At 56.4% G+C, this 12,329-nt stretch overlaps 1 protein-coding gene across 5 annotated transcripts; it reads right to left on the bottom strand.

The window, feature by feature from the left end:
* Positions 1-711: 711 nt before the first annotated feature.
* FBXW9 (F-box and WD repeat domain containing 9) lies at positions 712-11,854 on the bottom strand. 5 transcript variants are annotated; one of them, XM_077838731.1, is made up of 12 exons: positions 11,619-11,708; positions 11,543-11,580; positions 9,400-9,828; positions 8,273-8,412; positions 6,544-6,705; positions 5,885-5,997; positions 4,766-4,857; positions 4,412-4,560; positions 3,146-3,259; positions 2,447-2,536; positions 1,862-1,927; positions 712-1,465 (listed from the first exon to the last, which is right to left on the bottom strand). In XM_077838731.1, exons 3-12 carry the CDS (start codon positions 9,824-9,826, stop codon positions 1,391-1,393), a joined length of 1,428 nt encoding a protein of 475 aa, XP_077694857.1. In that variant the 5' UTR covers positions 9,827-9,828; positions 11,543-11,580; positions 11,619-11,708; the 3' UTR covers positions 712-1,390. The 5 variants fall into 5 exon arrangements, with proteins under 5 accessions (XP_077694857.1, XP_077694856.1, XP_077694858.1 ...); XM_077838730.1 differs by lacking the exons at positions 11,543-11,580; positions 11,619-11,708 and adding an exon at positions 11,801-11,854; XM_077838732.1 differs by lacking the exons at positions 11,543-11,580; positions 11,619-11,708 and adding an exon at positions 11,186-11,284.
* Positions 11,855-12,329: the final 475 nt, after the last annotated feature.

Below are 12,329 nucleotides of genomic sequence, written 5' to 3'. Positions count from 1 at the left end.
ATCCCTGGCTGGAGGAACTCGCGTTGGGGGTGAGCACAAGGGGGAGGAGCTAAGACCCAGTGGGTCATTCTGTTCTCAGCTCCCCCTCCCTGGGGAGATGGATGCCCAACTCCGCCACCAACTCCGTGTGTGACCCTGGGCAACTCACTTCCACTCCCCCGTGCCTCAGTTTCCTCATCTTCCCAGGAGGGGGACTGGGAAGCACTGGGTTACTACGGTGATAAGGGCCTGGTAGGCAGACAGCTACAGCCTGCCGTTCCAGGGAGCCCAGTCAGCGATGGCAGCCAGTTCTGTTGGGTACTGGGCCCGGCCGTGCCAGCTCGTTGCACCCAGGCAGTAAGGCCCCTAGATCCCCCCTGACCTGGACTGGATCAGACCCAGGAACCTCAAATTGCGTTTTGTCCATTTTGACAGTGAGCTCTTCGAAGCCAGGACCGTCTCACTTTGTGTTTGTGCAACCCCTGGGGCCCTGATCATGGCTGATGCTCTCAAAACACCCCTCCTAATAAAGCATCTGCAGCCCAGTTCCCCCCAGTGCCAAGTGCTTCACTTAGTTTACAGATCGAAGCTAGCCTGGGTCCTTTCGTCTCCTACTTGGCTGGTGCGGGGAGGAAGCCGCCGTGCCTGGATTTTCAAGGCTACAGGGATTGAATTTAAAACTAAACACGTGATTTCACTGGGAAGGGGATAAAAACCCACTGACATCTCTAATCAGATCCTGTCTGGCAGAATAGTTTAATCAACAACATTAGAACGTGCGTCTCAACTGAGTCCCTGTAAATTACACATCAGCTCTGGACTCTGTTTCGATCTGGTCAGCCCTTGCGTCTATTTTCCTCAACCTTTAGCAGGAGCACCCTCAGGCTGTGTGGAGCTGGGTTGGATGGTTACTGGTTCTGACCCCTGAAGGCCGTCCCCTCCCGCGCTGTGACCTGAGAGATTTTGGGAACCGGCCTCGAAGGAGCAGCAGCAAGAGCCCTGCGCCGTGGAAAAGCAGGTGGGAGGTAGACAGATAAGTAGCACAGGCCGCCTGGCAGTCAGGCCAGGATTGTGATAACGAAGGAGCCCAGAGGGTGGAAAAGGGGACAGCGGTGGAAGAATGTGAGCCAGAGAGAGCTAAGTCAGTGCGTCTAGCAGGGAAAGGCTGGCCAGGCTCCGATCCCTCTGGAAACTCAGGCATGGAAATCGCTCTGGGAACGGCAGCGCCAGGGCGAGCTCAGGCTCAGCTCAGCTTTGACCTCCCAGCTCCTCGGGCCTCTTCCAAAGAACAACGAACAAACAAATGCTGAAACTCTGGCCCCTCCCCTGGGCGGGAACACGGGCGCCGGGTGCAGCACCTCCCTCTGGGGCCGCAGCTGCAAGACGTGGCTCTGCGGATCCAGGCCTCCCATCAGGCATCGAGCCTCCAGATTTCCAAGGACAGGCCCCCGGAGGCAGCTACTACAATGTTGCCTTCTGCGCTGACCTGCGGGGGAAGCCGGGAGCGGAGGGGTGGGTGTAAACAGGCGCGACAGGAACCGGGGACTGAGGCCGTTTCAAGCCGAGAGGCCAGGGGACCAGCTCCAGGGTTCCTGCTAAATACACCCTGCCCCTGCCCTGAGTTCAGCCACAAGGACAAAGCGTCCAGCATTCAGCACGGCCTCAGATTCACTCCTCGGGGCAGCACGGTCTCTCCCCTGTGCGCAAAGGAGTGCCCCCTCTGGCTGATCTAAGTGGTGGCCCGCCCTGGCCAAAGGAAGAGAGCCGAGGAGAGAGAGAGGATTTCACATGGACATTCCCCCACAACAGACAAGCTGGCTGGGAGGGCAGAAAGCTCAGGCACCCTCGTCCCCCAGTTCGGAGTCCGAGCGCCCCTCCTTACCCCATTCAGCACGTTGTTGTGCGTCTGTGAACAGATAGTGCGAGGCGGGTCCGTCGGAACGTGTATCTGGAAAGAGAAAACTCATGGGGGAGGTTGCCCAGGGCCGGGTGAATCCATGGGGAGGAATGGGGGGAGCCCCTCTCTGTGCTATTTTTAGGAGGGCCCACTGGTTCTTTGCTCATCAGCACTAGGGGGCTGCATTGATGCAGCTACCCTGGGACTGGCTACGGGTGGCCGGAAGTGGGGTAGGCAGATCCCAGGCCCAGACGAGGCTGCTACTGACTTGGAATCGGAAATGCCTTATTTGCACAATCCTTGCTGTTCGCATTATAGAGAAGCATGTTCAGGGAATGAAGCTGAGTGTGCAGAGGGCTCTTCCAAGGGCCAAGACACAATCCTCAGAACCCTCCAGAAAGCAGGAATTACCTCTCTTCCCCCAGGTGGGGAAACTGAGGCACAGACAAGGAAAGTGGCTTGCAGCCAAAGTCACAGAGCTGGGGTTAGGACTCGGGTGTTCCTGGCTCCCAGCCTCTATGAGTAAGGAGTGGGGTGGGGGTAGGATTGCTAGGGAAGCATGGACCTTACCCGCAGGGTCTTGTCAGTGGAGGTCGTGTACAGAGTGCCCAGGGAGTGCCAGACCCCAGTGATCTGGGACCGGTGACCCACGTCAAAGTACTGTGGGGAGGAAAGAGACAGTAAGCCCTCTGCATACCTCCAGCTGGGGCTCACCACAGGGGGGAAAGCCAAGGCATCTCTCTGTTCCTAGCCCATGTGGGTCCCATTCATCTCTCTGTTCCTAACCCATCACCTTCATGCTGGGGACTCTCACACATATGCATCCAAGCCTGACCAGTGGTACCCACTCCAAGGTGCTTCGGAGGGCCCAGTCTAGGGTGTCGCAGGTCAGATCACACCAGGACCCCATGGAAATCTAGGTATTTTCGGTATTCATCTGGCCCCACCAGTAGCAAGTAGGAAATGGGTCATTGAGAGCCATCTCCTCTGCCCTCCAGGGAGGGATGTTCCCTCCAGGGCATGGGGAATCGAGACCCATCCAGCATGAGGAGAGCCCTCAAGTGAAACTGACAGTGGCTGAGTTCACAGCCCCAAGCTGCAGGCAGGTAAACAAGCAGCAGCCCTGGTGTTAATCCTCTGGGGTGAAATCCTGGCCCGGCAGGACCTGGATTTCACCCTGAGGTGAAAGGGGGCGGGGGGAAAACAGACGTAATGCTTAGCAAGCCTCCATCCCTCTGTCCAGCCCCAGATCAGGGGAGGCCTGCATACCCGGAGGTGCTGGAAGCTGCCTCCTCTGTTTTCAAAGACATAGAGTCGTCCCTGGTTGTCCCCGGCCCACAGCTGCGTCCCCTCGTAGGACATGGAGAGCAGGTAGGATTCCAGCTGGGGAAGGAAAGGAGCAAAGAGAGGATGGCACAGCTCTGGGGGTGGATCGGTGTATGGGGCGGGGAGCGGATCACACAACACTCTCTGCCTATTCTAAAGGAGTTCCTTGACATTGGACTGCGTCAGGCTGCCTGTTTCCTGGTTCCCCGCAGGACATCACATGTCACAGACAACAGAGGCCTGATGAGTGGAACAGGAGAAAGAGGCTCAGGTTTCAGGGGGACCTAGAATGGGGGGGACTCGCAAGCCACAGAGGTTCAGCCTGGGACACCAGCCCTGCAGCGTGTTTAATACCAGTCTGTTTCTTACAGTGCAGCCTCCCTCATTGCTGGTGAATGAGCAGAATGCCTGGTTAATCTGGCAGGAGGAGCTAGAAGTGCTTCCACGCCATTAAGCACCACAACCCTTCCTCTACGAAGGAGGCATGTGTTACCCCACTGTACATCTGGGGAAACCAAGGCACAGCGACTGACTTGCCAGAAGTCAAACAGTACGTCACTGGCAGACATAAGCCCCGACTCCGTGTGTGCTCAGGGAAAAATTAGTGGGTGCTCTGCACCCACTGGCAGCCAAGATCCCCTCCCGCCCCCCCATCCTCATCCGCCTCCTCCCCTGAGTGCGCTGCATCCCCGCTTCTCTGCCTACCTCCCAGCACTCGCTGCCGCCAAACAGCTGTTTGGCAGTATAGGAAGATCCGGGAGGGAGGGGGGAGGAGCAGGACAGTGGCAGACTCAGGGTAGAAGGCTAAGCCGGGGTGGGGATTTGGGAAAGGGGTCAGAATGGGGGCAGGGCAGGGGTGGAGTCTGGGCGGGCGGGTGGTCGAGCAGCCACCAGCATGAGTAGAAGTCAGCGCCTATGGTGTCGGACTCAGGAGTCCTGACTCCCAGCCCCACCTGCTCTAATCACGAGACCCCACGGAGCTAGGGATAGAACCCAGGAGGCCTGACTCCCTGCACCTCACACCCTCCTTCAGATGCAATCAGTTGGGTCAGGGACTCTCTAAGGATTACATATTCTCCTCCTCCAAAATGTCCTCAGGTAGGGAGCACCTACAAACTCCCATCTCTCTCCTCTCCGTGGTGATTCCAGGCAACCTCCACTGCCTTCAGCAGGTAGGAGGGAGAATAGTCACCCGCTCTGGCCACCCACCTGCAGCCTCTGGAGGACGCTATTGGCCCGGCGGTCGAAGATGACCAGCGTCCGGTCCTCACTGCCTGAGATGATGAAATGCTCATCGGCCACAAGGGACAGGACGGCGCTGGAGTGGAGCTTGCGGCTCTTCAATGGGGCCTGGGTAGCTGCCAGGAAGGGAACGGCATCAAGATCTTTGCCGGGACAGAGCTCTGCTGGGGAGACTGTGGGTCCTAGCCAGGTGATGCCTGCACTGTGCCCTGGGTCAATTACCCTCCCACGTAGCCCCACTGCATTGGGCCTGCTGGGCTCAGGGGTGCAGGGATGAGCTCAACCAACAGCTGGAGCCTCGATCCTAAAGCAGACACTAACCTCGCGGGTCGTACACCGTCACCTTCTTGTCGTAGGTCCCGGTGACCAGGATGTCGGGCAGGTAGGAGAGACACAGCACGGGAGCTTTCCCACTGGGAGTTGGGGAGACAAGACAGCGAAGGGAGAACAAATATGATCCTTCAGGATTAGCCTTGCAGTCGTCACCCCCCCAGGGCTGGTATGCCCAAGGCCTTTGGTCCCTCTGTGCCCAGCCTCTGGGCGGGATCCCGATGACGTCTGCACGAGACCCTTCTCCTCTGCTGCTCCTCCCGAAGGTATTTATCAGATCCCCATTACCGTAATATCTGAGCGCCTCGCATCTGGGCTCCTCCCACATTACCGTAATGTCGGAGCACCTCCCAATCTTTAATGCATGTATCCTCACTAACCCCGTTGTGTGGGGCTGTGCAGTTAACCCTACTGTATGTGTGGGGAAATGAGGGCCAGATTTTTACAGGTACCTAGGCACCTAACGCCTCTGGATCTCACTGGGAGTTAGGCACTGAGATCTCTTTAAAAATCTGTCCCTAAGTGACTGGCCCGAGGTTCCACTAGACTCTGTGCTGAATCCTGCTCTCTTGTATGCCAGGCCAGCGCCCCAACCATTGCACCCTCCCTCCTCTCCTGCCAAGCAGCAGTCTCCGTTGATCGTCTTTGCTCTCAAATGATCCACCTGCCCCCCAGCTGCATTTTAAGCCCGTGATGTGGTCTTCTAGGGGACAGTCTGTCTGGCAGGGACTGCAGAGAGCAGAGCCAAGTTGTAGTGAGCCACGCAGGGAGATGCAAAGGAATGGCTTCTCACCTGACAGTCCCCAGCTTCAGCCCACTTCCCCGGCCTGAGCCCTTGGCCTCCCCCACTTCGGTACTCCGGTCTAGACTCTGCCCAGCAGCACCATCTCCTCCCCTCTCCACCGAGCATGGCTGCCCCGACCCCAGTCTCTAAGGCACTGCAGATTCCACTGGTGGCTGAGACTCTCCAAGGTCTCCCTCTCCAAAGAGGCAGAGGCAGGGAGGCAGCTGGGAGCACCAGCCATGCGGCCGAAGGAGGAGCTGGTGGGAACCAGGCTGGGGTCGCTTCCTGGAGGGCCCGTGGTGCAGGGGGAGGAGGGGAAATGGTACCTGATCTCCCCAAACTGCTGCCCGTTGGCCTCTATGTCCCACAGTTTCACCGTGCTGTCCCAGGAGCCTGAGCACACCTTGTTGTCTCTTGAAGCCAGTGACCACACCCAGCCCTGCAGCGGGAAAGGGAGAGAAAAGGGTTAAAGAAAGAGGCTGCCCTTTCCTGGTGTCTTTCTCCGAAGCCCTTTAGCCCCCCAGGCTCCCTGCAATACACAGAGTTAACCCCATTGTACAGACAGGGAAACTGAAGCACAGAGCAGGGACATGAACACAAGACGTCCCAGTGCCCCATTCCTGTGCCAGTCACTAGACACGCTGTCCCGGCTCAATCCAACCCAACAGAAGGGAGGAAGAAAGCTCACATTCAGCACAGGCGTGGGCAAAGAGGGCACAGGGAAGGGGGGACTGGGCCAGGGACATTTCCTGTCCAGGGGTCTCAGCAGGCCTGGCATCCCCAGAAGAAGCCCCCCATCTCACGGCTACTGGCACCAATTAGCTCCCCTTGTCATGGCAACAGCAAGGGCTGGGGGACAGCTCACTCTCCAGCTGCTTGGGCGTACCCATGCTGGGGACAGAGTGCCACCGGTGCCTTTCTCCAGCTCACAGGAAGGCTGGTCAGACTCCTCCCCGCCCCAGGAGATTGAAGGTCAGTTTCCCACCTTGTGCGTCCCGTTGCGCTCCGTGCCCAGTGCTTTCACCAGCACCTTGTCCGGGGACTGGCCCAGCTCCCGCAGATCCCACAGGTTGACGTTCCGATCCCGGGAGCCTGAGACACAGAGAGCCCCACCCTGCAAGAGAAGGAGACAGACTGGCCACGGGTCCTTTGAAATGGGAAAAACTGGTCAGTCATTGGTACAGGAGCAAAGAGATGATGGGACACTCAGAGGCAGGGACTCAGAGGTTAGAGCAGGGCAAGGCTGGATGTCAGGACTCCTGGGTTCTACTCTTGACTCTGCCAACAATTTGCTACATGACTGCTGGAAAGTCACTTCCCTGGTCGATGTCTCAGTTTACCCCTGTGCACATAGATTCATAGATATTTAGGTCAGAAGGGACCATTATGATCATCTAGTCTGACCTCCTGCACAACGCAGGCCACAGAATTTCACCCACCACTCTTACAAAAAAAAAAAACCTCACACCTATATCTGTGCTATTGAAGTCCTCAAATTGTAGTTTAAAGACCTCAAGGAGCAGAGAATCCTCCAGCAAGTGACCCGTGCCCCATGCTACAGAGGAAGGCGAAAAACCTCCAGGGCCTCTTCCAATCTGCCCTGGAGGAAAATTCCTTCCCGACCCCAAATATGGCGATCAGCTAAACCCTGAGCATATGGGCAAGGTTCATCAGCCAGATACTACAGAAAATTCTTTCCCAGGTAACTTGGATCTTACCCCATCTAAAACCCATCACAGGCCATTGGGCCTATTTACCATGAATATTTAATTACCAAAACCATGTTATCCCATCATACCATCTCCTCCATAAACTTATCGAGTTTAATCTTAAAGCAAGATAGATCTTTTGCCCCCACTACTTCCCTCGGAAGGCTATTCCAAAACTTCACTCCTCTGATGGTTAGAAACCTTCGTCTAATTTCTAATCTAAATTTCCTAGTGGCCAGTTTATATCCATTTGTTCTTGTGTCCACATTGGTACTGATTTTAAATAATTCCTCTCCCTCTCTGGTATTTATCCCTCTGATATATTTATAGAGAGCAATCATATCTCCCCTCAGCCTTCTTTTAGTTAGGCTAAACAAGCCAAGCTCCCTGAGTCTCCTTTCATAAGACAAGTTTTCCATTCCTCGCATCATCCTAGTAGCCCTTCTCTGTACCTGTTCCAGTTTGAATTCATCCTTCTTAAACATGGGAGACCAGAACTGCACACAGTACTCCAGGTGAGGTCTCACCAGTGCCTTATATAACGGTACTAAAACCTCCTTATCCCTACTGGAAATACCTCTCCTGATGCATCCCAAGACGACATTAGCTTTTTTCACAGCCATATCACATTGGCATGATGTGAGCCGCTCAGATACATGTAAAAGTATCACCTACTCTCACCCTACAGAACTCCTGGAGCCAGAGACCAATGTGTGGAGCCGCCCTAGCTAACAGCGCTCAGAAGATAACACCACCACAACCAACCGTACATGGGAAGAGTCTTCCATGCCTACTCCAGCCAACAGCTGCGTCTCATGATTAGAGATCAGCAGCTGTTAAACCCAGAAATAGAACCCAGGAGTCCTGACTCTGCTTTACCTCACTAGACCTCATACCCTTCCCTCCCACAGCCAGAAGTAGAACCCAGAAGTCCACACTCTCAAGCCCCACCCCACCCCCGCCACCAGACACCAATAGCCAGCAAAGGAGGAAATCGGATCTCACCTGCAAGAGCAGAACGGAGTCGATGGAAGCAAAGTGGCCATTGGTGAGGGAGAAGTACTCTGTTCTCCTGTCATCACAGGTCCAGTGTCTAAGATGCTCCTCCAGCTCCATGCAGGCAACCGGCCAGTCGAAGTCCTTCTCTGCGTAGAAAGGAAGAGATCACATAGATCAGGGTGAGGGGTGTCCCGCTCTGGGCATCCCATAGCCTGGGTGGATAGGGAATCTGGGGCTTCCAAAACTACTGGGAGCTTTGATCCAACAGCCACTCCCCATCTCCTGCACCAGGTCGAGGTGGGGCTGTGTAAAAATCGCTTTCTTCAGGGTAGCGGCTCTCAATCTTTCCAGGCTACTGTAGCCCTTTCAGGAGTCTGATTTGTCTTGCGTACCCCAAAGCTTCACCTCACTTTAAAACTACTTGCTTACACAATCAGACATAAAAATACCAAAGTGTCACAGCCACACTGTTACTGAACAATGGCTTGCTTTCTCATTTTTATCAGAGAATTATAAAATAAATCCATTGGAATGGAAATATTGTACTTACATTTCAGTGTATAGTCTATAGAGCAGTAGAAACAAGTCATTGTCTGTGTGAAATTTTAGTGTGTACTGACTTCGCTAGTGGTTTTTGTGTCACCTCTTGTAAAACTAGGCAAATCTCTAGCTCCCACTCCCCAGCCCCCACTCCAAGGAAGACCGGGGGAGCTACTGCCATTACAGAGGTGAAGCCAAGGCAAAGCAGGGAGGGGACTTGGCCAGGATCACATAGTGACGTCAGCTGCAAAGCAGGGAACAGAAGTCAGGTGTCCTGATTCCGAGTGCCCCCCTCCACTGTAACCACTAGACTCCCTTCTGGAGCTGGGGATGGAACCCAGGAGTCACGAATCCCAGCCCCCTGCCCTAACAGCTGGGGATAGGACCCTAACAGCTGGGGATAGGACCCTCCCCGCACAGTTCTAATCAGCAGCAACTAACTCTCAAGGTTGTAGAGTTAACAGGGGAACCCCTCTGAGGCTCATGAAATAGCGTCTGGTCCTACAGTAGATCCCTGGCCCACAGTCCCGTGTTCAGCCCTTGTCTCTCCTCCAAGTCCCACCTCCAATGAAGAAAGTCCAATGGAGATCTACCTTCCACCACCGGATAACACCCACTGATCCTCTTCTGAAGGCGAATCCTCCAGGTCACTGGGTCCTGCACAATATCCCTGAGGGTCCGACAGACCAAGGGCAAGACCTCGAGAACAAACCTGGCTTCCAGGTAAGAGCAGATCTCCAGGATCAGCTCCAGAGGGAGGGCTAACAGCCCAGAGGTCACGTTGTCGCTTGCAGGAGACTTCTTCAGCTCGAGGGGAGACCTGTGCTCCGATGCCTGGGCCCTGGGCCCCACAGACAGTGACTCGGGAGGTGGGCACTGGGCCTTGTGGCTGGGCTGAGCAGAGCTGAGGATGCGGTTGATGTATTCCTGAGCCTGCGTGTCTGGATCAACCTTGTTCTCTGTGTCGGAGTCATTGTCGGAGCCTTGGGGGTCCTCGGAGGAGCTTGGTGCCAGGTCCATGGCTGCAGAAGCAGTAGGGACAGTGAGAGTGGCAAGCGCAGCATAGAAACCAGTAGAGCATATTGTATGTAAGCATAGAGCAGAGCATAACATTGGCCATTCTACCCCATGCAGCCGATACAGCAAGGGACAGGTTCAGTCCACCAGTCCCTTTCATTCTGCCAGCTCATCCGGTAGCTGTATGTGCTCAGGGTTGGAGTTTAAGGCCAGAAGCGATCATTAGATCATCTAGCCTGACCTCCTGTAGATCGCAGGCCATTCAGTGACCCCAGTAACTTGTGTTTGGCTAAAGCATCTTTCAGAAAGACAACCTGACTGGAAGACAAGACAAGATGGAGAATCCACCACTTCCTTCAGAGTCTGTTCTAATGGTTCATTATCTTCCCTCTCAAAAATCAGTGTCTAATTTCTCATTTGAATGTGTCTGGCTTGAATTTCCAGGTGTTCATTCCTGTTCTGCATTTCTCTGCTATGGTCCCTCTAGACCCACCATTGCATCCACCTGCTGTACCAGCTCAGACCCACAGCCCTATGTCCTTAGCTTCCCATCCTCTTGTTCTCCAATGTTTCCCAAAATAGGGGAGAAAAGGAGAAGTGAGGACTGACAGACTTCTCAATTGTTCTCCAGAGTCTCAGCTTTCATCATTAATTAATTAAGGTCTTCAGCTGTTGTGGTTGCAAAGAAAACCTTCAACACATGCCCTGACTGTAACACTGCCGGAGTCTGCAAAGAGCCTGAGCTCATAACCCTGAGATGGGGCTCTTGCCCCAAGTGTGACTGACACAGCAACAGTGCCTGAGTTTGCAGAGAGCCCATTCTCTCAGATGCCCTCTCTGACAAAGTAGGAATTTTCTGTAATATTTGTTTGATTCCTACGTGTACCTCAGGTGCCCTATGTATTTGCCTTGCTACCCAGAGTGGTACGAAAGGGTTATCTACTGTTTGGGGCAGATAAGGAGATACCAGGGAAGGATGTGATGTAACTCTCTGGGGTGGGATGAATGGGTCACTAAAGGAGGACTGAAACTGAGCCATATCTATGGAGAAGCTGGAAAGACAACAGGAACCCCAAAGGCTAAAACAGTCACACCTAGAAACCAAGAAGGAGGAGATCCCCCTTCCCCCAGGATGTGGAGCAAAGGCCCCAGCTGGAGAACGAAGGGGACAGGTGTCAGGGAGAAGGGCTGGCCTCTGGGGAGCCAGAGAAGCTTTCGCCTGGGGCTGACAAGGAGACAGACAGGGATGGATTCCACAGCAGCTTTGCTGATGGGCCCGGCTTGGCCAGGATGGCCCATGGTTCACCTCCGCCTCTGGGCGCTAACCTAAGGGCATTCAGATGCTACAGCCAGGTGACTGACCTGCCTGTGCCGCTGGAGGGGGAGCTCACAGGCCACCCGCAGGAGGCTGGCTGGGCTAGGCTAGATTTGCTGCAGGGAGCCAGGAGAGACAGGGCCAGACTCGGATTCCTAGGCGTCTGGCCCCACAGAGTTAGGGCCCTGGGCCCGGCTGGCTCGGGGGGGGCGCCCCCCCCCGCAGAGACCTGGGGGCCCGGCTGGCTCGGGGGGGGGTCGCCCCCCCCGCAGAGACCTGGGGGCCCGGCTGGCTCGGGGGGGGGTCGCCCCCCCCCGCAGAGACCTGGGGGCCCGGCTGGCTCGGGGGGGGGGGTCGCCCCCCCCCCGCAGAGACCTGGGGGCCCGGCTGGCTCGTGCAGAGACCTGGGGTCCCGGCTGGCTCGGGGGGGTCGTGCAGAGACCTGGGGGCCCAGCTGGCTCGGGGGGGTCGTGCAGAGACCTGGGGGCCCGGGCCCGGGCCCGGTCCAGGGGCGCCGCCCAGGGGCTGGCTGCAGCCGGGGCAGAGCTCGGACCGGGGGCAGCGCGGAGGAGGCTCAGGCTGGCGGGGGAGGGGCAATGAACGAAGCCGCCGCCGCCCCCGGGACCAGCCTGGCCCTGCCCCTGCCCCGCCCCACTTCTTACCCCGGCGGGGGCCGAACCGCTCCCTCTGACAGCGGAGCCCCGCCTCCTCTTGCTCTCCACTTCCGGATCCGGCGCCTCCGCCCCCTAGCGTCACAGGCGAGGCGGCTTCCAGCGCCGGAAGATGACGTCACATAGCGGAAGTACTGCCCGCCCCTCCTCCTCACGTGACCGCCCTTCCTGGGGGTGAGATCATCCTCGGCAAGGTCTGGTTCATAGACCCCCCCGTGTCATGACGTCATGGCATTCATGTGACATCATAGGGATGACATAACCCTCTTATGACATCACAGCATCAGTATCTTCCCCAAGCCTTGGGCAACAGCCTTTGTACACCCCCAGCCAGCCACCCCCCAGCCCTCCCAGGGGCAGCGTGGCAGGAGCCCGGCCCCAGCTGGGCTGCCCACCCCAGCTCCCCTCTGAGACAGACCAGGGCTGGGTCTGCCCCGCCCGAGGCTGTCCCAGACCCTACCCCCAACCGTTGCACCTGTGGAGCCCCCCCCCAGCAGCCAAGGAAGCACCTCTAACACCC

The sequence above is a fragment of the Eretmochelys imbricata genome, chromosome 20 (genome assembly GCF_965152235.1).
Source record: "Eretmochelys imbricata isolate rEreImb1 chromosome 20, rEreImb1.hap1, whole genome shotgun sequence".
NCBI lineage: Eukaryota > Metazoa > Chordata > Testudines > Cheloniidae > Eretmochelys > Eretmochelys imbricata.
The sequence above is the reverse complement of the archived record's forward strand: the minus strand, read 5'-3'. Positions and strand labels throughout refer to the sequence as shown.

Excerpts from the sequence above, each read along its gene's own strand:
- FBXW9 (XM_077838728.1), bottom strand. The coding sequence starts at position 9,919 with ATGTTATGCTCTGCTCTATGCTTACATACAATATGCTCTACTGGTTTC. Across the intron at positions 2,537-3,145 it reads GCAGCTTCCAGCACCTCCGG|TACTTTGACGTGGGTCACCG; the intron begins GTATGCAGGCCT and ends TCCTCCCCACAG. Across the intron at positions 1,466-1,861 it reads ACAACAACGTGCTGAATGGG|GTCAGCGCAGAAGGCAACAT; the intron begins GTAAGGAGGGGC and ends CTTCCCCCGCAG.